Raw genomic sequence first — 24,841 nt, forward strand, 5'->3', positions numbered from 1 at the left:
CAGACGGTGACTGTAGCCATGAAATTAAAAGACGCTTGCTCCTTGGGAGGAAAGCTATGGCAAACCTAGACAGCATAGTAAGAAGCAGAGACATCACCTTGCCAACAAAGGTCCGTCTAATCAAAGCTATGGTTTTCCCAGTAGTAACGTATGGCTGTGAGAGCTGGACTATAAGGAAGGCTGAGCACCGAAGAATTGATGCCTTCGAACTGTGGTGCTGGAGAAGACTCTTACGAGTCCCCTGGACTGCAAGGAGGTCAAATCAGTCAATCCTAAAGGAAATCAACCCTGAGTGCTCATTGGAAGGACAGATAATGAAGCTGAAGCTCCAATATTTTGGCCACCTAATGCGAAGAGAAAACTCACTGGAAAAGACCCTGATGCTGGGAAAGACTGAAGGCAAAAGGAGAAGGGGACGGCAGAGGATAAGATGGCTAGATAGCATCACGGATGCAATGAATATGAACTTGAGCACGCTCCGGGAAAGAGCGCAGGACAGGAAGGCCTGGCGTGCTATGGTCCATGGGGTCACGAAGAGTCGGACACGACTGAACGACTGAACAACAACAACAACTTTTGTAAACCATTGAGAGCGCTTTAGCTATTGGGTGGTGTACAGATGTAAAATAAATAAATCCTACTGGCGGTGATAAGAGAAGCTTCAAAAAGGAACATGAGTGTAAAGCGAGGCAACAGACTTACTGCGCCCATAAGAGCAATAATTCTAGGGTTTATCAACCTATCTTCGGTGTCAGGGCTCAATGCTGAAATAGGTGAAGAGTGACCTTAAGCATGAGCAGAGTATCCTTCCGCCACCCGCCCGCTCAACTAGCTTGCACAGATCAGGAGAGGTTTTCAGGCAGGCTTCAGCTCCCCCCCCCCCCATTATGGTTTCGTGCTTGCGCGCAACCAGCTTGCACGAGCGCGCGATCAGGTTGTTGTCTACTTGTCCCGCTAAGGCTCCTGCGATGAAAGCGCCGAAGGAGACACGAGGCTCTCTCCCCACAAGGCCAGGGAGGGCGCAGAGGGGCCCTGGCTTCCTTCGCTTTAGCGCTGCCCTATCCTCCTCACTGGGTTCTTTAACAAAAGCCGGCGGGGTGGCTCGTGATTCAGCTAACACTGGGGCTAGCCGGGGGCTTTGGGCTTCGTGAAGCCCCCCCCCCCATAATTCCAATACTGCAGCGGTGGGGGAAACTTCACCTGCGGGTGCCATTCGCGCCGCTGCTCAAGGCGCCAGAAGCGCGCTGCAGCCCGCCGCCGCCTTCCGTGCCCTCCTCTTCCTTTCGCTTCCCCTCGGGCGGGGCGATCCAGACGCTTCTGCCCCTCCTCCCGCGTTGCCGCCGCTCGCTGGCTGCTGAATTTCTTCCGGCGGGTGTCTCTCTCTCTCTCTCTCTCTTTTTTTGGCGGGGGCTCCGCGTGATTCGACGAGAGGGTCCGCCAGGGAGCCGGCGCCGTCGTGCGGGAGGCAGACCGTGGAGCGGGGCGCCGCGTGAGTACCCTGCAACCCCAAGCGCCTGGCCTCGCCTCCCGGTTCCCGCTGTGTAGACAGGCTCTGCTTCTACAGGGCGTAAACCGGGCAGCTGTTGAAAGGGCTGGTGGCGTTCCCTCCGCCGCCCCCCGGTCACCCTAAGGGGGTACATTGAAAATGGGGGGGGGGGCTCCAGCAGCAGCTTCTCCTCCGCGCATGATTGAGACTCGCAAAGTCTTCTTTCCCTTCCGTTTATTATATACCCGAGGTAGATGGGGAAGAACGAGGTTGTCTGTAGGGGCATTCGATGCATCCTCTACCCCGAGGCTGCTCAGCAGTTTTCTCTCCCGGAAAAATCCCCAGGTTTGGGGGTGGCAGGAACACAAGTCTCTTGTAGTGCAACACTAAAAGGGTGCAGGTATCTGCAGCGATAGCATGCGATTTGCCCTATTCCGTTGTCCCTCTATATACTGCGCGTGCATTCTTCCGTGGATAGCCCAAACGATACCTTTTTAGTGTCTGTGTGCCCAATAGGCCAATCGACTTCAAGGGGAATGCATGGGGTGCATGGGGAAATCAGGGGAGTTAAAAACCGACCTCTGAAGATGTGGGGTACAGAGGAGGGTGGTCGTTTGGGGACCATTCGTTCTCTTTTCCACCTCTCTGATTTTGTGTTAAATGAAATGTATGAAGATGAAATACTTGGATGAGGATATTCATAGAAGTATGCAGAGTTAAGGCATGTGAGTTAACAAACCCCACAATGGCGACATTATTGGGAAGAAAGAGGGCACAGTCATCCTCCCAGGTTTCCTAATAATTGCGTTAGGAAATGCAATACAGAGCCGTAAAGTGTCTTGCTAGAGAAAATCTCAGGCAGCTGATAAGAGAATGTGGTATTGCAGAGAACAGGTATCCAACTGAAAAGGCTTGAAGCTGCTATGCTGGCAGTATCAGCTGTAAACCTGGAAGTGTCATCTGGAAGTGACTTCAGCATGGAATGATGAAATCTCCCTCCAAGTTACACACCAAAGATGGCTGCTCTGATGAGGAGGCTGCCTCAGCAATAGGCATTATCCACAAGCTGTAGTTTTTGTTGCTAGGTTACATCAGGACTTATTTTCCCCCTACATAAACGCGTCTTGCAATGTTGATGTTTCAGACCCCAGCTATAGGTCTTCCATTGCTGCATATGCTTCTCCTGGTGCATTGTGGGAAAGTCTGTATTGCAGACAACCCTGCTGATGCAGATAAATGCCCGTACAAGCAGGTTTTGCTGAAAATAGAATTAGCGACAATTTCCCCTCTTGTTTGATTGATGTGCTAGCCAATCCTAGCTCCCAACCATCAGCTGTTCTGCTGACTCTCAGACTGGGGCTGCAGGCAGGGACTACACACAGGACAGTTTTGATAAGGAACACAAATTAAGTGTGAAATCCACATCTTCTATGTTCAGAATAGTACCATCTCCAAAACAGTCATACGTTTTCATGAGGGAACTTGCATAGGGAAAAAAAGCGGCGGGGGGGGGGGGGGAGACTTGCATAGAAAAAGGTGGGTTTTGCTACATCTCCCGTGGAAGCTGTTACATGATCTTCATTATTCTTGTGGCAATTCCATGTAACCTTTCCGGTGTCACTTAATCTTTTAGCTATGGCATGGTGGCCAGAACAGACTACAGTAGTAAGTTAATGAGTGCAGTTCATATGTGGCTGAAGTGCATTGCACTGATACTTTTACAGTGGTTATCAAAAATAACTTCCAAGATTTTCACCTTCATTAGCTTACTTGGAACTAGAGATGTTCAGATTTTGTTAAATCCATTCCTTCTGTGTTTTGTGGATTGTCAGGCGTCTTTTGTCCCATTGTCCGCTCATTGATGGAATTGGATTTGGGGGTTTACCAGAATTTCATTTTACTTGTGCTAATTCGCATTAGACCAAATCCCCTACCCCCCATGAAAAACCAATCCGCCAGTCCACAGAATCTGCATGACTCAAAAAAGCCAGTCTGCTGTTGAATCTGCAGGTTGGATTCATTGAAATCTGAACCCATTTTAATCTGTTGAGAATTTCTCTGACATCCCTACTTGGAACAGTTTTATTTATAAGAAATAATAAGCCATCCAATTAGATTTGTTAGAGGGCCATTCTTCCGTGTGGGACAATAGGGTATTGCTGACTGGACAGTGTACCTGGTTAATCTAAAATATATTCAACAGTCTCCATATGTTAACTTTAGTAACAGAATCCCTAATGCTGGCTGTCATATTAGTAATTAAAAAGTTGCATTTTTGGTGCTTTCTATAGAAAATGGCTACTTTACAAAGGCAACGTTGAAGATGGATGGGTTGGCATGTGGATTAAATATACTCATGTGTAAGAATCTATTGATTGTGGTAGACATGATTTACCACAGTCTTGTGGCAGCTATACATGTGAATAGAGGGGAACAGAAAGGAACCGAATAGCCATAAAATCGAAAACTATGATAATTCTATGTAAAGCTTCAGTTACAGTGAATTTATTCTACTGCTAATCAGTTGTGTGATTAGCATAGCACATACTTTTCACATAGTAGAGCAGCCTTTCCCAGCCTAATGGCCCCAGATGTTTTAGACTACAATTCCCAGCATTCCTAACCTCTATCCATACTGGCTGGGGCTGATGGGAATCTGGAAGGCACCAGGTTGATGAAGGCAGTGGTAGAGTGTCCTGAGCTCATTCATAAACCAAAGTTGTGTTTAAATGAGAGTGTTTTAGAAAATAATACCATCTTTCAAGATATACCATGGGCGTTAGTTTTGCTGTTAGTGTCCAAAACGCAATCACACATGGGATTTATTCTCCAGTGGAATTCAGGATTATAAGTACTGCATGGCCTCGATACAGCTTTCTTCAGCAAGAAGAGCTGTCTGGATAGGACCTGCATGAATCTCCCCATGCCAGTTACGCAGGTGTGCCTTTGGCTTGAAACTGAAGCTCGCAAGCCAGGTCATTTCAGTCCATGGCCTCTCCAGTAAAATGGCCTAAAGGGAAGCCAGTGCTGAAGTCTGGGGACAAGACAAAAGAAAATTACTGCTGGTTAGTCATTGTAGCTGAAACTTAATTTCTTACACAGGTGTTATTTTTATTTTAATATTGAGCAATACATCATAGATAATTTTAGCCAGAGCAAGCCCTTTAGCTTTGCTGTTGGAATTGTGAACTATGGAAAATGGCTTTCAAATACATGGACAGGCACTCTTCAGTTTCTAAAGATGGACTTACACAATGTCTTGCTATGGACTTGCTATAGGAGGGGCCGTAGCTCAGTGGTAGAGCACATGCTTGGAATACAGAAGGTCTCTGATTCAGTCCCTGGCTAGAAAAGTCCTGCCTGAAACCCTAGAGAGCCACTGCTGCCAGTCAGTGTTGACAGTACTGGGCTAGATGGACCCAGGGTCTGACTCTGTCTAAGGCAGCTTCCCATCTTCCTGTGCTCCATTCTTGCAGTGCAATATACGCACAAGGTGTCCTCTAGGTTTTAAAATCTCAAGACTTCAAAATATAGGAAGAAGCTTGAATGCTGTTTAATGCACGCGCGCGCGCACACACACACACACACGCGTATGTACTAACCTATGAATCTCATTGCAGCTGAATGCTTCTCGGGACAATATGCTTTTAATGTGTGTCCTCTGCAGACTTGCGTATGATCTTACTCACGTTCGCAGTACATAGGTTAGGGTGGCATTTTGAGCTTGAGGTGCAGAGAGTCACAACTGATTCCTTGGCCCAGCCAACGCACACACTTGCGTACAAGGTTCCAAAATAGTAATATTTATCTGAACAGTAAGTAAAAATAAATACATCACAGGGAGTAGCACCATAGGCAGTCACTCAATCGCAAGCACAAATCGGTAAAAACAAGTGTAAAGGATATTGCCTAGCCTAGGCAATAATAAGGAAAGCAAGGGAGAAAAAGAATGGGGTCAGGTCAGGGGTAGAGGTAGGCAAATGGAGAGTCCAAGGGCTGTAGGGAGTGGGGTACAGAGGAACTAGGGAGAGAATCTAGTAACAGAGGGGCCACTGATATAAGCAGGGATTGGAGCAACACAGTCATAGAACAGTAGGGCTGGGAGAGGCCTACAACACCATCGAGTCCAACCCCCTGGTCAGTGCAGAAATCTCAGTCACAGCATCCCTGACAGATGGCTGTCCAGCTTCATCTTGAATGCCTCCAGTGTGGGAGAGCCCACCACCTCCCTAGGTAATTGGTTCCATTGTCGTATTGCTCTAACAGGAAGTTTTTCCTGATGTTCAGCCAGAATCTGGCTTCCTGTAACTTGAGCCCATTATTCCGTGTCCTGCACTCTGGGATGATCGAGAAGAGATCCTGGCCTTTCTCTCTGTGTGTCAAGGGCTCCTTGGAGGCCTCTCTCAGTCTAATCCAGTAGCCAAGTCCAGACACAAACAGATTCTTTTCAAAGCTTTATTCCTCTTTTACAACTTAACAACTCTACCGTTAGCAACTAGATATGAGCAGCAGAGTACCTATGCCCTAAGTTGGAACAGTTGGTCCCCGTTTGGAAGGGAATTACTGGCAGACCCCTGAACTTAAGGACTAGGGAGAGTCCCTCCCCTTTTCCCTTGGATCCTCTGGGCGCAGCCATTGTTTGCACGCCAACCGGGCACTACGCCTCCTTTCTGCGCCCTCCATTTGGCGCCACTCTCTGCGTCGGCGTCGCACGTCCATCAAGTCTGCTTCCCGCGCTCTGTCACTCCCTGGACTGCTATCTAAGCTAGGAATGCTGGTGGGAGGAATCTCCGTCAGCTGTTGGCCCTGGGAAAGAGGAGCACGCTCCTCTCACAGGAGTGACTGCTCTTCCTCAGAATCAGAACTACTCTGGGATTCTATGGGCTTAGTGTCCATCCTGACACTGTAACAGCCTTTCAAGTACTTGAAGAGTGCTATATCTCCCCTCAGTCTTCCCAAGGCTAAACATGCCCAGTTCTTTCAGTCTCTCTTCATAGGGCTTTGTTTCCAGTCCCCTGATCATCTTTGTTGCCCTCCTCTGAACCCTCTCCAGTTTGTCTGCATCCTTCTTAAAGTGTGGTGCCCAGAACTGGACACAGTACTCCAGATGAGGCCTGATCAGTGCTGAGTAGAGGGGAACTAGTACTTCATGGGATTTGGAAGCAATGCTTCTATTAATGCAGCTCCAAATAGCATTTGCCTTTTTTGCGGCCACATCACATTGTTCATATTCAGCTTGTGATCTACAACAATTCCAAGATCCTTCTCACTTGTAGTATTGTTGAGCCAAGTATGCCCCATCTTGTAACTGTGCTTTTGGTTTCTTTTTCCTAGGTGCAGAATTTGTCCTATTAAATTTCATACTATTGTTTTCTTCCCAGCACTCCAGTCTATCAAGATCACTTTGAATTTTGTTCTGTCTTCCAAGGTATTAGCTATCCCACCCAATTTTGTGTCATCTGCAAATTTGGTAAGCATTCCCTGCACCTCCACATCCAAGTCATTAATAAAAACATTGAAGAGCACTGCTCTCAGGACTGAGCCCTGCAGTACCCCACTCGTTACCTCTCCCCAGTTTGAGAAGATCCCATTGATAAGCACTCTTTGCATCCAGTTCTGTAGCCAACTGTGGATCCACCTGAAAGTTGCTTCATCTAGCCCACTTTGAGCTAGTTTGCTCATCAGGATATCATGGGACACTTTGTCGAAAGCTTTGCTGAAGTCAAGGTATCCACAACGTTCCCACAGTCCACAAGGGAGGTTACCTGATCAAAAAATGAGATCAGATTCATCTGGCAGGATTTGTTCTTGACAAATCCACGTTGGCTTCAAGTAATCACTGCATTGTTTTCAAGGAAATTACAGACTGATGGCTTTATAATCTGTGCCAGAATTTTCCCAGGGATTGATGTCAGACTGACTGGTCTGTAGTTCCCAGGTTCCTCCTTTTTTCCCTTTTTGAAGATAGGGACAACAATAGCCCTCCTCCAGTCATCTGGCACTTCACCTGTCCTCCATGATTTCTCAAAGATAATAGACAGTGATTCTGAGAGTTCTTCTGCCAGTTCCTTTATTACTCTAGGATGCAGTTCATCTGGCCCTGGAGATCTGAACTCATTCAAAGTAATTAGGTGTTCCTTGACCATATGCCTATTGATCTCAAGCTGCAATCCTGCCCCTTCAGCCTGTGGTTCGCCTTTGCCAGGGGGGTCATAGACCCTCTTTTGGGAGAAGACTGAGCTGAATTAGGAATTGAGCAGTTCTGCCTTTTCTTTGTCATCTGTTATCATTTTTCCATCATTATTTAATAGCTGAACAACCATTTCTTTCCTCTGCCTTTTACTATGCACATATCTGAAGAAAGCCTTTTTGTTGCTTTTAGCATCCCTCACTAACCTCAGCTCGTTCTCAGCTTTAGCCTTCCTGACGCCATCCCTGAAATTCTGTGCTACCTGCCTGTACTCTTCCTTTGTAGTTTGGCCTTCTTTCCACTTCCTATATGTGTCCTTTTTTGTTTTCGGATCACCTCTAAGCTTTTTGTGAAGCCACGTTGGCTTCTTCTGTTGTCTTCCGCCTTTTTTTTTTTTTTTTTTCTTGTTGGAATTGTTTGTAATTGTACCTTTAGGATTTCCTTTTTTTAAAACTCCCACCCAATCTTGGACTCCTTTTCTCATTAGAGTCGCTTGCCATGGGACCTTACTTATCATTTTCTGAGTTTATTAAAATTGACTTTCCTAAAATCCAGGGTATGCATTTGCCTACACTCAGCTTTTGCTTTCCTTAAAACCAAGAACTCAAGTATAACATGGTCGCTGTCCCCCAGAGTTCCTGTAACTGCTACTTTATCCACTAAGTCATCTCTGTTGGTTAGGATCAAGTCAAGGATAGCTGGTCCTCTAGTTCCTTCTTCCACTTTCTGTAGAAGGAAGTTATCAGCAACACAATTCAGTCAGGAATTTCTTGGAGGGGCCATGTTTTGCAGAATTTGTCTCCCAACAAATATTGGGGAAATTGAAGTCTCCCCTTACTGCTACATCATTCTTCCTTGAAACCCAGCAATTTGCTTTTCAAAAGTTTCATCCTCGTCTTCTCCTTGGTTGGGTGGCCAGTAGTAGACTCTGACCACCAGGCTTCTTTTATTCTTTGCTCCATTTATTTTAACCCAGATGCTCTTGATGGGACTACCAAGCTCCTCCTCCTGTATTTCTGTGCAGAGATATGTATTTTTAACATATCGTGCAACTCCACCTCCCTTTCTGTTCCTCTTGTTCTTTTTGAACAAGTTATATCCTTCAATTGCTGTAATCCGGTCATAGGAGTCATCCCACCAAGTTTCAGTTACACCTATCACGTCATAATTTCCCTCCCATATTAAGAGTTCCAAATTTGTTCTGTTTGTTTTCCATACTCTGGGCATCGAAGTATACAGACATTGAAGACCATGTGCTTTATAGTCTGGCTTTCTTCCTGCATATTTTTGAAGACTATTATTGGGCACTATTAGAGCTGTTCTCTCCATTGTGGTGCGTGACTTCCTGATGAAGTTCTTCATGCTGTGGCCAAACACATTCTTCCCAGCCTTTGTGAGGTGCAACCCATCCCTTGCCAACAGTCCATCTTCCAGGAAGTATAGCCCATGTTCCCAGAATCCAAATCTCTTGCATCGGCAGCACCTTCATAGCCAGTCATTCGCGCGGAGTATTTTTTTCTTTCCCTTTCTGTCCCTCTTCTAACTACTGGAAGGATGGGTGAGAAAACTATCTGGGCCCCAAAGTTCTTGAGTTCCTTCCCAAAGCTTCAAAATCTGACTTCATAGTGAAATCTCACTTCATCATATGTGATTTCTTCATAGCTCCGCTTGGTGGTATCATTTGTTCCCACATGGATGAGAAGAAAGGGATACCTGTCAGTGGGCTTTATAAGTGTAGGCAACCCTTCAGTCACATCTCTAATCCATCTTCCTGGGAGACAGCAGACCTGGCGAGTCCATGGGTCTTTGCGACATACTTGGGGTTTGATCCCACACAGCAAGGAGTCTCACACAACTACTACCCTTCTTGTTGTAAGCCTTGGTTTCATTGCCTCTGCTTGACTGACCGTCAGCCTCTTGCTCGCTCTTATGCGGGGTCCCCTGTAATTCTTCCTCTGCAGGCTGGCCTCCAGTCTCATCTTCAAGTTCCTGAAAATGGTTCCATAGTTCCACTGCTTCCACTGGTGCAGAGTGGCTTCTAGTTTTCTGCTCCTAACCGTCACCCTTTTCCAAGGTGTATCCTCTACTTCATTTTTCCTTGCCGCAGCATTTTCCTCTTCTGCCTCAGCTTGCTGTTGCTCTTCTAGCTTCTGTTCTTCACTTTGCTATTGTAGTTCCACCATCCTGTCTAAGAACTCTTCATCTTCTCTTATTCCCTGCGGGGTCGACACTCACCCCTCCAGTCCTCTTACTTTTTCTTCCAGCAGCATGATCAACTTGCACTTGTTGCATGTGTAGGCCATGTTGATCTGTGTCCTATTCCCAGAGATGGGAAAATGGTCCCAGTTTGGAGAGTTGACCATTTTTAGCTGGATTTGTGCCTCTGCAGTGGACTTGTTAGGGGTCCTTAAGCAAACCACTAAATCTCAGCCTCAGGCTCACACCATATCTGTAATATGGGATAATACTAGCTTAGTATTATCTCAGTAATCCTGGCAATCCTATAAGGTTTGTGAAGCACTTTGATAGCTATATCAGTGCTAATGTTTATTACTACTAGGTACCAGGCTTTGTGGACCATTTGGCCTGCCCAAGTATGGCAGCAGTTCTTGTGTCCTTAAGAAACGGAAAGACATCCATAAGCAATACTAATTTCAGGCTATCAATGGCATATATATCCTAAACACACTAATTTGATTTTCTTCTAGGATGACACTACAGTCTGAAATTAGCCATTTAAGCTAGCAGGATTTAAATGTTTTCAACCCTAATCATGTAGCGTATTATTGTGGATTTCTTGCTACCAGCTGCATCTTGCAGGTGGCATTTGTAAGCATATGGAAGTTAGCAAACTGCCCAACAGACACACTGTCTCTCTCACAGTCTTTTACTATAAAGATGCAACGATTCAAATTCATTCATGAATAGTCCCTTTGTCCATCATGGAGCTTACCTGTTCCATCTGGGCTGTGAGAGTGTGATTCCCAGGTGATTTGCAGACTTCCAACCTATACATGCAATATGCAGCTGGAAGTGCATAATTTTCTACTTTGAGTGCACTTAGATGCTACACTTTAATCTTATCCTGCATGCAGTTTGTGTGTGTGTGTAAATCCCATTGACATTAATGCATTGTATGCATGTGTAACTGCATACAGGTTTTCATCCTTGTGAGCTGATCCACAATCCCCTATGTACATGGGGGCTCCTATATGTACACAAAGGATTTCTATTGATCACAAGGGCTTCTTCTTTCAATAGATGCAATGTTTCTTCTGCGGTTGCTAGCTAAGAGATATATATGCATGGGACAGCCAGTCCTTTGAAATGAATGGTAATTGTTAATTGGTTTTTGTGAGTAATTCAGCATGTACATATGTTCTACTAAATTATCGTGCAGGAACTACAGTGTGTAGAAGATATACAGAAAATGACAGTTGTTTAACCACAGTGTACAGTACAAACATTTTATTTTAAAAAGAGAAAAGTGTTGCAATCTAAGACTAATTCTTGATTGCTACTGGACTTTCATTGCTGGTACAGCATTAACCTTCAAACAAGGTTTAAAGTCTTCTTTCTTGCCGTTAAGAACTACTGTACTCTTTGTACTAAAAAAAAAAAAAAAAAAAGTTGAACTTTTCTCGAGACTTGAATTTCATTTTCAAAACAGGATTAGATGGTGTGGGTTTTTTACTATATATTGGAGGTAGTAATCCTATGTCACCTAGATAGCAGTGCGGGGGGGGGGGGCATAGGATTGTTCAGTTTACTTGTTCCGAGGTCTGAGATGGGGCTTCAACCTCGGAGCCAGTAACCTGCGCTCCCCACCCCCTCTCCTTCCCTCTTGTAGACAGCACAGAGAGAACCACACCAGCTACTTCTCCGCGTTTGGAAACCTGAGCATGGAGATGGGGAAAGAGGGTGGTCCCAGGGGCAGGGAGGGGAGGAGACTGGGGAAGCTGCCATACACATCTGCCTGTGCTCACCCCAGCTGCCTTCTCTCCTCCTCCGAAGCTCAACCGTGTTTCGGCTGCCCTGCACTAGGATACTCAGCAGCCTCTGAGAGGCTGCTGACTATTAACATAGGATTGCATCCTAAACTTGTGTTAATGTTCTCTTTGTAAGACACTTAACCTTTAAAACAAATATGTAGACTTTCCACCAGCTAAAGGGAGAAAGCAAAGTATGCCGAAGACTTCTATCAAACCTTTTTTAGCATATTAGCAGAGAAACAACGTATTTAATGCATTTTAATTTGATGCCTGCCCATTCCTAAAGGCAAGGGAGAGGTTAGCTATAGCCACTGAGGCTTCTTCACAGCTGCTGCAGTAGCTTAACCATGGCTACAGTGAGATGCATACATTGCAGTGCTTCCCAATAGTGGTCCTCAGAACAGCCACTAAAGGCCTATATGCCCCTTCCTTTTCCAAATGCAGCAGAGTGAGTCTGTGGCTGGGATCCAGAGAACTAGAAAGTTGCTTCCAGAAGTACACCAGGACGACTTAGACTTTCCTCAGCAGCCTGCCAGAAAGCCAAGGATTTGGGCAGTGCTAGCTCCAGGTTTTTTCTCAGGGCCTTGGACAAGGCACCTCAATGGCCCCCTCCCTCAGTGAGTCTGCCTTCTTGCCACCATTGTCACCAGCTGTAATTGCTCCTCATCCTCTTCATTGCTCCCGCTTGCTTGGCAGGCAGAGAACCAGAGAGCAAATAAGCAGTGGCATCTACGGATCATTTTTCTCACCACCTCTGTTGTCTGGGCCAGAGCGTGAGGCAGGTGAACAAGCAGGTTGCAATGGTGCAGAGGAGAAGCCATTCTGGCAGGCTGTTGTCAGTGGGCGCCTGGTGGGGTGTGGTCCTCTGGCCAGTGCCCAAGCATACCTACCCAAGATGCCAGCCCTGCACTGGTGATGGGTGCATTTATTTGTATCCTGCTTTTCCCTCCTAAAAGCAAGCTCAAACTGGCTTACAGCATCATATAAAAACAAATAACATAAAGAATGACAAATGAAATTGCAGTCATTCATGACATGGCTGATTCTGAATCTAGCGTAGTGCTTTTCTGTTTCTTTTTAAAAGAAACTGCATGCGTAAGCATTCTGATTTGTGAAGGTGAAAGTGGCCCAGTTAACATCCAGAAATGTGGGGGGTTTTTTGGTTGTTCCCAATTAATGAGTTGTTAAGGAATGGTTACAGTAAACTAGAGTTGTGTAACTGGTTGGATTACCTTTAGTTTTCCACACGTTTTGGAGCAGTACATAATATGGTAACATTTATTCAAGCGGTTTACAGAATATATTCAGTATATCTGAATGCTTATTAAATCTAGATTATTAAAACAGATCCTAAGCTTTCTTCCCTGTTAATAAATTGCGTTTTATTTCTGATGTTTTGAAGAGCATTGGTCATTCTGACAAGTACTACTCTACATTATTGCTCCAAATGTCCAAGTTTCATTTACAAATTTGAGGACTATTGGACTCAAAACCAATGAGTAGTTCCAGAAAAGTGAAATATTCTTCTATTAACAATTTCCTAAGTTGCCAAGTATACTGAGTTAATCAGGATTTGTTTCATTTAAACTTCAAAGGTCATGGCTACTGGCACAGAGAGAGCAAGAGAGCTTATGTGTGCATTCCAGTATTTCTTTACAATGTCTCTAAAGTTCATTTGCCAACTGCAGTCCTGTCAAGTGGAGTAATGACATCTAGTCCAAGGGCCAAGTAGGCAGAGGGCACGTATGTAGTAATAGGCTCATGAAATTTGTGATTAGAATTTGAATACAGTTGTTAGTGGGAGTCCGTTTCCTTAGCTTCTTGTCTTCCATTTTTCGTTTGCTATCAGCAGTGGAGGCTCCAGATTTTGGAAGACCCTAGGGCAAGACGCTGTCGGTGCTTCCCTCTCTCTCAGTGAGTCTACCTTCTCGTCTACCTTCTCATCAGCATTGGTGCCTGCTGCTGCTGCTCCTTTTCAGCCTGCTCCCCCCCACCTTTGCATAAATATCTCTGCAGATGGATTTCTATAGATACTGCACTTGCATTAATTCCTTGGCAATTCGCCCTTGTTGACAGAAAACCCCATGGAATTCAATGGAGACTGAAGCATGAGTGTCATTTCAGCACTGCACCGTTACGGGGCACCATAGGTGTTACGTTTTCTCTACTTCTGAGTTCTAACAGGAGTTCAGAGATCTGTGACAAGGGTACCAGCAGTTTTAAAGGGATACGAGGAAACTGGGGAGGCCAAGAACTGTGAAACTGAAATCCACTTCTGTCTTGTTTTGTATGCAGGGTTCTTGGGAAAAAATGGCAGGAGATATCCCGTTAAACATCAACATCAAAGAGCCTCGTTGGGATCAAAGCACTTTTATTGGACGAGCAAGCCATTTCTTCACTGTAACTGATCCTAGGAATGTTTTATTATCCAATGAACAATTAGAAAAAGCAAGAAAAATTGTGCATGATTACAGGTATGATTTTGATTTTTAATCCTACTTTTTCCCAAGGGCTCAAGATGGGTGATAACATTCAAAGAATAATGTAAAAAAATAATGTAGTCACAAGAATATAAAATTTTACCAAGGCTGCTCCTCCCCATCCCAGCCCCGCACCCCAAAGGAAGTCTTGTGTTTTGTCAAAAAAAGTGAATTTGGGGGAGCTTGGATTTGGGGGAGTCTGAAGGGGAGAGAATTGCACAGTTGTGCAGCCAGCTAGCCAAAACAAAAAGCTCCTTACATGCCTTCTTGCAGACATGGTGTGGTCAAAGGCTGTTCTTTGTTGATCTCAGAGATGGATATGAACTCAGTGGAAGAAGAAGCCTCTGTACGGAGGTTATAAACCTATAGATAGGTTGACAGACTATTCCAGCATCATGACTGGTGACAACAGATCAGAGCTGTCATATACTGCTCCAATTGTTGCTCGGTTGTTACAGTGCAATCAGAGCCAAAGTTGCCATACACCATGTACTCCTAAGCATGGATGCTTAAGGGGGAAAATCCCTTCCATGGTCAGTGTACATTTAGGATTGAGGAGTTAGGTTTCATTGTCAGCAGTGAAGAAGACAGGAAATTGGGAGGAGAGGAGAGAGATGATGGGGACCCATGAATGCTAATCTTCCTCACTGGAGTACTTTGGAGTAGAAAATGAAGGGCCAGCTATGCAAGCAAGCAGAACATATTTTCTTCAGATGATCATGTGCTTGGGTCCACAACCACATGGAGAAAATTCAGTGTGAACAAACCAATTTTATGGGTGCCCTGCAGCACTTCTGTGCTCATGGTGGCTTGAAAAAGGGCAGCCCCAAGTACTGAAATGGCAGCAGGGTTTCTCATGCAAGCAGGTGGTTTGTCCTAAACTTTCTCCACAACGGTATTGTGCAAATCTGTGCCAGTCTGGTTTGTGAACCGTCCCTTAATTTTGGACCTAAAATACCCCCCAATGTCATATTTATAATTCACTGTATATGTTTCCATTTATCCCAAGACAAGGTGTTGTGGCCTCTGGATTGACAGAAGATGAACTGTGGAGGGCAAAATATATCTATGATTCTGCCTTCCATCCAGATACTGGTGAAAAGATGGTTTTGATTGGCCGCATGTCTGCTCAGGTGCCTATGAACATGACTATTACTGGCTGCATGATGACCTTTTATAGGTAAGCAATGATACATTACCAATAAATAACACTCGAGTGCAATAAATCTGCAGTCATGGAAAACAGTTATAAGTCCGTAGTCTCGCTAAAATCAGTGGGACCAACAAAGGGCTCCTAATGCTACCAATAAGAAGGCTTTGCAGTTATTCCATCTTTTTCTCCCTAATGGATATTTTGTGGTAAGAAAAAAGATAGAAGTAGTGGGAAAACATGGGGAGATTATGAGTGGAAGATAAGGATGTCAGCACTCTGCCATAAAATTCTGGGTATGAAGCAATGTAATGGCATGATCACCGTCACATGTGGAAGCACCTGGAGGGAGCAATCCTATGGCCTCTGGACAGCAGCTAGACGACCATAGGATATCTGGTTTTCCGGGAACTGATTGTCAGGATGCGCCCTAGCTGCCTCTTTAAATCCCTTAGCCAACTCACGACACAGACGAAAGGGATTCTTTCCAAGGCTTTATTCCTTTACAACTTAATGACTCTTTCAGATGTTAATCACCAGCAACTAAGCAAGGAAATGCACTGGGGTAGTAGCCTAAGCTCTGGGTAAGGCAGTTGGTCCCCGTTTGAAGGGGAAGAGCGGGAAAACTCTGAACTTATGGGCGATGGAGAGGTCCTCCCTCTTACCCGGGGATCCACGGGACATGACCATTGTTTTAGTGCCAAGCGGGCAGAGCGCCGCCTCTCGGCGCCCTCCATCAGGCACCGCTCCCTCCATCTCTGCTGAGCATCCAGCAAGATCCCATCCCCCGCTCTCTCACTGCTAGGGTCACTATCTCAGGAATGCAGGCAAGAGGAATCTCTTCCTGCCGCTGTGCCTGTGAGAGATGAGCGAGCTCCTGTCCCACGGGTGGTTCTCAGAATCAGAACTACTCCGGGGTTCTATGGACTCAGTATCCACCCTGACACCGACCTCCCCCCAAGAGGAGCGTGGAGCGGCCGAAAAGGGGCATTCCGGGGCAGGGAGGGTAGAAATGCCTGTGTATTGTACATCAGTCTCCCCTCCCACTCAGCCCTCCCATGGCTAGACGGCTGAAAGCGGCTGTCTAGCCGAAAATGCAGGGCAGGAGAAGCACAGAGGGAATGATCCCTTCCGTGCTTCTCCTGCCCTGCATTGGATCAGCGGTTGCCTCCGAGTTCGGAGGCGGCCGCCTATCTGAATAGGATTGTACCCTTAGTGTACTGTAGAAAGTTTTGGCACTGCAACCCAAGTGAGTGATATTAACTAGTATACTTTTTGAATGTTTATAAAATAATTTAAACAAATATTTTTCCTTTGTTCTTTTCCCTTAGATTTTTCTCACTTGCATTTATTATAAATTTACCCTAGAATTAGCTATGAGGCCTTAGCCCCTTCTTACCATCTTCATCATAACACTGAGGAATGAAATTTCCAAAATTCCATCTTTATAGAAAAAACTATTTATAGAACAAGGCAGAGGAATGCAAACAAAGAACTCCTAATTTTGGAAATCTAGCACGTGGGATGCTGATGGCAAAGTATTGGATCTTCCTCTTAGCCTGTCAGTTGTCTCCTCTGCATTATGCTGTATCATGGTTTTTTCCCTTGAATTATAGACATTGTTTTTTTTTCTCTAAGACTTGGGAAAATCAAAGCCATCTGATACTAAAATCACACTTTAGTAATCTCTGAGCATCTGAAAATCAGAGCTGGAAAAGTGTGTCAAACAACCTAGCCTCCTCCCAGGTGGTGCTAGACAAATCAGAGAAGTAGTTGGAGGTTTCCATTTTTGTAACTGAAAAGCTAAATGTAAAATTATCTTCACTTACTCAGAACAATCCTGTGGCCCCTGGGAGGGTGTTTGAAGGGCCTTAGAACAGGAGTCCCCAACCCCCGGGCCATGGACTGGTACCAGGCCGTGGCCTGTTAGGGACTGGGCTGCAGCAGGGGTGTGGGAACCCCCCTTACCTTGGGTCTGTGGGGGGGAGGCGATCCCCCCCCTCCCGGAATCCTCGCCGGCCCTGGCCGGCTCCGCTCCGAGTCCGTGGCGCTGCCGGCCGGCTCTGGCTGCTGGCGGACTTCTGGCCGCTGGGATGGAAATGGCATCTGCCAGCAGCCGGAGCCGGCCGGCAGCTCTGTGGACTCGGAGCGGAGCTGGCCAGGATTCCGGGGGGGGCGGACTGCCTTCCCCCACTCGGGGACCCAAGGTAAGGGGGGTTCCCACACCCCTGCTGCAGCCCAGTCCCATCCCCCCCCCCCGGTCCGTGGAAAAATTGTTTTCCACGGGACCAGTCCCTGGGCCCAAAAAAGTTGGGGACCACTGCCTTAGAATATTGCTGACCTCCCTCTCCGCAGGCAGAGAAGGTCCACCCTAGAGGCTTCCTTGTTGTGGAAGCAGAAACCTCCACTGCAGTCACTGCTCCGCCATCGGCGCTCTGATGGTGGTAGGAGCAGGAGGGAAGGGGCATGTTGAGGCAGATGAGGGAGGCCTTGGATCCACAGGGGGAAAGGGGCATGTTGAGGCAGATCGAGGGAGGCCTTGGATCCACAGGGGGAAAGGGGCGTGTTGAGGCAGATCCAGGGAGGCCTTGGATCCACAGGGGGAAAGGGGCGTGTTGAGGCAGATCCAGGGAGGCCTTGGATCCACAGGGGGAAAGGGGCGTGTTGAGGCAGATCCAGGGAGGCCTTGGATCCACAGGGGGAAAGGGGCGTGTTGAGGCAGATCCAGGGAGGCCTTGGATCCACAGGGGGAAAGGGGCGTGTTGAGGCAGATCCAGGGAGGCCTTGGATCCACAGGGGGAAAGGGGCGTGTTGAGGCAGATCGAGGGAGGCCTTGGATCCACAGGGGGAAAGGGGCGTGTTGAGGCAGATCGAGGGAGGCCTTGGATCCACAGGGGGAAAGGGGCGTGTTGAGGCAGATCCAGGGAGGCCTTGGATCCACAGGGGGAAAGGGGCGTGTTGAGGCAGATCGAGGGAGGCCTTGGATCCACAGGGGGAAAGGGGCGTGTTGAGGCAGATCCAGGGAGGCCTTGGATCCACAGGGGGAAAGGGGCGTGTTGAGGCAGATCCAGGGAGGCCTTGGATCCACAGGGGGAAAGGGGCGTGTTGAGGCAGATCGAGGGAGGCCTTGGATCCACAGGGGGAAAGGGGCGTGTTGAGACAGATCCAGTGAGGCCTTGGATCCACAGGGGGAAAGGGGCATGTTGAGGCAGATCCAGGGAGGCCTTGGATCCACAGGGGGAAAGGGGCGTGTTGAGGCAGATCCAGGGAGGCCTTGGATCCACAGGGGGAAAGGGGCGTGTTGAGGCAGATCCAGGGAGGCCTTGGATCCACAGGGGGAAAGGGGCGTGTTGCGGCAGATGAGGAGCCCTCCTGTTCCCCTGACATGGCCCCAAAGCACTCCAGAAAGTATGCCAGCCCTAGAGTTCGCATAGGTAATTTCATGCATACATACCATTGAGGTAAATGGGAGGGTATGTGTATTTTTCAGGGCTGCAGCAGTGAAAAGGCCAAAAACAAACAGCCCAATAGCTGAAGTTCTCCGGGAGGTTCACAAAAATTAAAACCACAAGGTACAGCATAAAACAACATAAAATATGCAAGCTTAAAACTGCAGTATAAAAGTACAACCAGAATAAAACCTAGCAGCAATGCAAAAATTCAAAATACAGATTTCAAACATCTAAAAGACTAGAATGCTAAAATGCTGGGAAAATAAAAAGGTCTTCACATAGTGCCAAAAGGAGTCCAACATAGGTGCCAGGTGAGGGAGCCCATTCCACAGTCAGGGTGCTACAGCAGAAAAGGCTCTCTTCCTGGTAGCCACCCGCCTCACTTCCTTAGGCAGGGGCTCCCAGAGAAGGATCCTTGAAGATGATCTTAGGGTCCGGGCAGATACATATGGGACGAGGTGATCTTTCAGATAAACTGGCCACAAGCCATTTAGAGTCTTGAATGTTAATACCAGGATTTTAATCGGGCCTGGACATGGACTGGCAGCCAGTGCAACTGGAAAAGTACCGGCATGATATGATCACATTGGCCAGTCCCTGTTAAAAATCTCGCTACCCTGTTCTGGATCAGCTGAAGTTTCCAGTCCATTTTCAAAGACAGTCCCACATATAACGCACTGCAGTAATCCAGACTAGTGGTTTTCAGAGCATGGATAACTGTAGCTAGGTTATCTCTGTCCAGATAAGGGAGTAAGTGGTATATCAGTTCCCACCTCTATCTCCCATCCTGGCTGCCATGAGGCAGCAGGGCATAGGAAGCGGCAGAAACTACACCATAATTCTCCCCTCTTCCCACCCTGCTGGCTGGGGAATGCTGGGAATTGTAGGACTTCTTCCTGTCTAGACATGCATAGGATTGCACCTTTTGTTATTTCGATATGTTAAAATGAGCTTTCTTGACTCTGACATGCCTTAAATTCTTTAAAGAATTTGGTTCACTCTTGATATAATCCTGATTATATTGCGTGACTGTTTGAAACTGGTGTGTGCACCTCTGCATGTTTCATAAGATTAGAACATTCCAGTTGGCTGATTCATTAGAAAATCATTCATTTTGGGGGAGGATGAAGATTTTATTGTGTTCCTCTCACAATTTTAAAGAAAATCAATTGTACTTCTTGTTTTAAGAACTACTCCAGCGGTGGTCTTCTGGCAATGGATTAACCAGTCATTCAATGCGATTGTAAACTATACCAACAGGAGTGGAGATGCACCAATTACTGTCAGGTAAAGTAATCCAGCTACCTCAGATAGACAATTTAAATACCTTGAGTTAAGATCTGCAATCTAGTTTCGATCTAATTCAGCACTTAGATGTGAGTTCTCAAAGAAAATAGCTGAAATATTTTGTAGATATAATCACTGAGTGATATCATGGAAGCCATGCAGTCTTGATAAAAGCCAGGTCCATTCACTGGACTTGCGGAGTGACCACTCACTCAAGAATTTCCCTCAGAAATGGAAGATTGGGGTGAGGGAGGTAATTGGCTGTGGAACAAGCATGAAGGTTTTGTTTTTGAGCAGGAGCTAAACCGTTGCAGAGATTTAAAACAGTCCTGCACTCTGCCTTCTTCTGAGGAATGCTGGCCCCAGGCAACCGAGGTCTGTGCTTCTCCTGGATGGCTTTCAGCAGCGATAATGGTAATGGATCCCAGATTGCTTTGTCAAGATGATGATGATGATGATGATGATTAATATTATTATTATTATTAAATTTGCAATGTGGTCTTTCATAGAATGGCTTGACGCGACAACATGTAAGCACAAGGTAAAATATAATGAGGAAATAGAAGTGATGCTAATTTAATAACCATAATATGTAACATGCATATAATGCATTTCAAATATGCAAAGCCCTTCATGTACATTTCCTCAGTAATATATGAGATACTACCAGATGCATGACTCCCATGGTCCTTCCGTCTGGTACTAAGAACGTTTTTGTTGCATGTTGATAATCCCGCAACATCATATTTGCATAGTTTAAATGACTAATTAGGCCACTAATGCATTCTAGTCATCTATGTGAATCACAGCTGGTGGGTATTGGAGCACTTCAAACTGGCATGAGTGGTTGGTCTTTCGAGTATGTGATGTGCTTGGGGCTCTGAACTTTAGTGGGAGTCTTCTGCGACATGTGGATTAAGCGAGACAAGTACCTGGAAAATACTGAGGTGAGAGACAAAAGGATGTTGCCTGAAGGTGGCAGAGTAGAGGTTAGGAACTATTCTTGAAATGTAGGGGCAGAATGGCCAGTAGTGTACAGTTGGTTACATCTGAGCCATCCAGAGGTGCTGGTGTTGCATGCTAGCGTTACATGCTCAGGGCCAGGGGGTTTACCTTGACTGCATGCTAGGAAACCCTTGCAGCCTTTTCGTTTTTCCAGCTGCTGTTGATAGAATCCATGTCACACCAGTATCACAGTCTGAAAGCACATGATGAAGCAACCTGGCTGGATCTGGTCAGTGCCTGAATGGCAGAGCGCCTGGGAACCTTATACGTGTGCCCTCGAGCTCCTTGATGGGAATGCAGGATATAAATGTAGTGAATAATATAGACTATTTCCCAAGTGATTCTTATGTGATCTAGCTGCCTCTGGTGAAGATGGCTTGAGATTACTCAGTTTCCCTGGCAGCCAAGACAGTTAAGGGCACAATCCTACACATGTTTAGGCAGAAAAAAGTCCTGCAACTCCCAGCATGCCCCAGCCAGTATAGCTGACTGGGGCATGCTGGGAGTTGTAAGGCTTTTTTCTATCTAAACTTGCCTAGGATTGTATCCTAACGCTCATAACATAGCTCCAGACAATCTAGACATCGTGACTCTAAACTGAAAAGCTTTTTAATGAAGGTGGGGAGAACAAAATGGTTAGAACTCTGTTAAGGGTCCAGCCCCCAGAATAGTGTCTTACGGGTCAGACCTGAACAGCTGCAAATCTTGCCTCCTTCCTGAAAAGGATCAAAAGGCATTTTAGACTATTTCCCAGGCCACGAGGCCAGTCTGTTTATGCACCAGTCGATGCTCTGATAGATGAACTCACCTAATGTAAACAGCTGGTTCACCACATAACTGAGCAAGTAGTCTTAAATTACTTAAGAAAAGAAGCCAAGCCACATCCTGCGGAGCATGTCGGAAATGGTCACGGGGGAGGGGAGGTTAAAATCTGTCTTCTAAATATGGTGAGCGATTGAACATATGAAGCAGCTTTATACTGTCAGACCATTTGTCCAGCCTTCCCCAACTTATTCTGACACCCAGTGCTGGCTGGGGGATGATAGGAGTTGCAGACCAACACATCTGGAGGGCATCAGGTTGGGGAAAGCTGCATTTGTCCATTTGGCCTACAGTTCTGTGCTCTGACTGGGAGTAACTCTCCAAGTGAGATTATTTAAACCGGAGATGCCAGGGATCTGGGACCTTGCGCATACAAAGCCAGCTGCTCTACCACTGAGCTATGGTGTCTCAGCCCAACGGGGTTGGACTCGATGGTCTTATATGCCCCTTCCAACCCTACTATTCTACGATTCTATGAACCCTCCATGTAGGCAGAATGCTTACACTGAGTCTTAAGGAAAACTTTATCAGGGTACAAGCACATCCCACCCCACTGCTGTGTCAGTTCCTGATGCTGCAGGGAAGGGGATCCAGGATCATAAGTGGGGGGAAAAGGAAACTTCCTAATTCTACCAGTAGTCCTAGCTTTATCTCCTGGTGACATTTTGTCTGTCAGCCACAAAAATGTATTTCAGGGATTTAATGCACATGGTTATTGTGCACATGCAAACATTCTTATTTTTGTTTTAGCCAGCTGGGAACAGCCTATGTTTCTGCCACCACAGGTGCTGTTGCAACCGCTCTAGGACTTAATGCACTAACAAAGGTATTTCCACGTTTTCCTCCTCCTTGTTTTGAGAGAGCGAGAGAGTTTCATTGTTGTGAAAACGTTTAGTTAATGATTTATATATAACCAGGACATTTAACAGTGTCTGGTGGCACATTAAGACTTCACTCATTTATTGTGACATGACCTTGAGCGTTCAAGACCCTGCTTAATCCACATGCCTATGGGCTAATTGAGACCTTGTTGGCTTCAATTCAGTAGTGACTCTTGTATATATCTTCACTGTGTACGTTATCTGCACACACAAGGGTTCTAGCCTAGCCTTCTCCCTCAGCTGCTCATTTTCTACATGCAGGGACATCTTCCATGGAGGAGTATTCAATCATGTGAGCCCAGACAGGTCCTCGGGGAGAATATAAACTCAGTTTCTAGGGAAAATGGAAAACATCTCTCTGAGTGATGGCCAGGACATCCAGTTTTATTGATGCTTGCATCTCAAGTTAGGTTCCTCGAAATCCTCTTCCAAATTTCCCTATATACTTGACATATATAATATCTTCACTGTCCGCTTCATGCATCTGATAAAGTAGGACCTTGCCTGCAAAAACGTGTGCCATAGTAAATGTGTTACCCTTTAAAGACCATGAAGTGGATGCTGTCTGTGCTGCAACACACTAACATGGCCATACTTCTAAAAGCTTTCACAGAGTAACTGTAAGGATTCTTGCAGGATGCGGGGAAAGGGAGACTCTTTTAAAATGGTCACATATCTTCCCTAAACAGCATCTGATCAAAAAACTCGGCTGGATGATAACACAGGGCTTCTGTTCTCAGATACTCTTATGCCAATGTAAGTTGCAGTAGAGAAACTCCCCTCATTTTTTTCAAAGGTGCCATCTTTACCGGTGTTATCAAGAGACTTGTGCTGCACTGACACACAACAAAACATCAGAGAATGCATGTTCTTCAGATCAGCTTGTCATAAAATAGTAAAGATAAGATCTTTCAATGTCACCCCTCAAAGTGTCACCTCAGTGTCACCCCTTCCTTTCCCCTAGACAAGAGTCTAGGGGAAAGGAAAATAGAGAACATGTCCATCTTCAGGTAACTGTCCTCTCCTTTTTCACAGCATGTCTCACCCCTTATAGGACGTTTTGTTCCTTTTGCTGCTGTAGCTGCTGCTAACTGCATTAATATCCCATTAATGAGGCAAAGGTAAGATAAACATCACTCATGTGACTCATTTATAGAGCTTCTTGGCAATGGGCATCACCTTGTACATTTAGTACAGATGCTGGCAAACTTCTCCTGGGCCATGCTTCAAAAAGAAATTCAGGAGCTCATTAAAGCCCGCATCAAAGCAGAGGCCATTTTAAAAGTGCCTGAATTCTTCTCCAGCTCGGTTTAAACCTGAACTGCTGAAGAATTCCTGGCTTTGCTGTTGCAGACATTCCACCCAACTCTGAAAACTAACAGAGAGGCATTGCCCCCTTAGTATGCATGGGAAGTGGCGGTTCTGCAGGGGCAGAATCTGGGAGTGTGGGGAGGGCATCCCTTCTGACCAGAGGTGTCCCTCCCCTGACCTCTGATTTCATCCTTGCGAAGTCCCCACCACCACCACCACATGTAAGCTAATAGAACTGAGGAGCTCCATTAGCCTGCATGGTGGTGGTGGGGAGGCAAAATAGGAGAGGGGCGCCTTAGCCAGCCTCCAGTTTTACCCTTGCGTGGCCTATGCTCCCTTATCTTACTGGGGGGACCCTATGGGGGCCAAATACAAAAGTGGTGGGCAAATGCCTCTCCCTACCCCCCAGCCTCATATTTGGCCTCTGCAGTGTCTTTTTCCTGCCCCCATTAGTGAAGCCATTAGTGAAGGATGGGATAATGGCTCAGAAAAACTAGCCGAGTTCTTCCTATTTTCTTTGAGAAAGGGGGAACTTTGAGAAGCTCGCCCATTTCGAATGCTTAGCCTCACCTCTTGTAAGAGACTCACCGCATCCCTGGATTGTTTGTTCGGCCTTTTCTGAACTTTTCAAATGGGGGGAGGGGTTCTCAAGTATTCCCTCTTCCCACCAACCCTACCCACCGTCGTTCATCTCTTCTGCAGCTGAAGGTGCAGAGATGTGTGTGTGCAGCCTGCTGCTGCACGTGAGGAGCTGTGGATGGGGTATTACTACTAGTGCTGTGCCG

General features: G+C 46.2%; 1 protein-coding gene across 3 annotated transcripts in view; it reads left to right on the forward strand.

Moving 5' to 3' along the window:
* Positions 1-1,342: 1,342 nt before the first annotated feature.
* The window catches only part of SFXN1 (sideroflexin 1), a 42,485-nt gene continuing 18,986 nt past the window's right edge, over positions 1,343-24,841 (forward strand). For all 3 annotated transcript variants that reach the window (XM_084838716.1, XM_084838715.1, XM_084838713.1), the window contains exons 1-6: positions 1,343-1,489; positions 13,964-14,142; positions 15,158-15,328; positions 19,939-20,037; positions 22,615-22,690; positions 23,781-23,866. In XM_084838716.1, the coding sequence (XP_084694842.1) occupies positions 13,979-14,142; positions 15,158-15,328; positions 19,939-20,037; positions 22,615-22,690; positions 23,781-23,866 (596 nt within the window). In that variant the 5' untranslated portion in view covers positions 1,343-1,489; positions 13,964-13,978. The remainder of the gene's footprint in view (positions 1,490-13,963; positions 14,143-15,157; positions 15,329-19,938; positions 20,038-22,614; positions 22,691-23,780; positions 23,867-24,841) is intronic.

Source organism: Heloderma suspectum, chromosome 2 (genome assembly GCF_057233095.1).
Source record: "Heloderma suspectum isolate Gila_16-S chromosome 2, 16-S_ref, whole genome shotgun sequence".
Taxonomy (NCBI): domain Eukaryota; kingdom Metazoa; phylum Chordata; class Lepidosauria; order Squamata; family Helodermatidae; genus Heloderma; species Heloderma suspectum.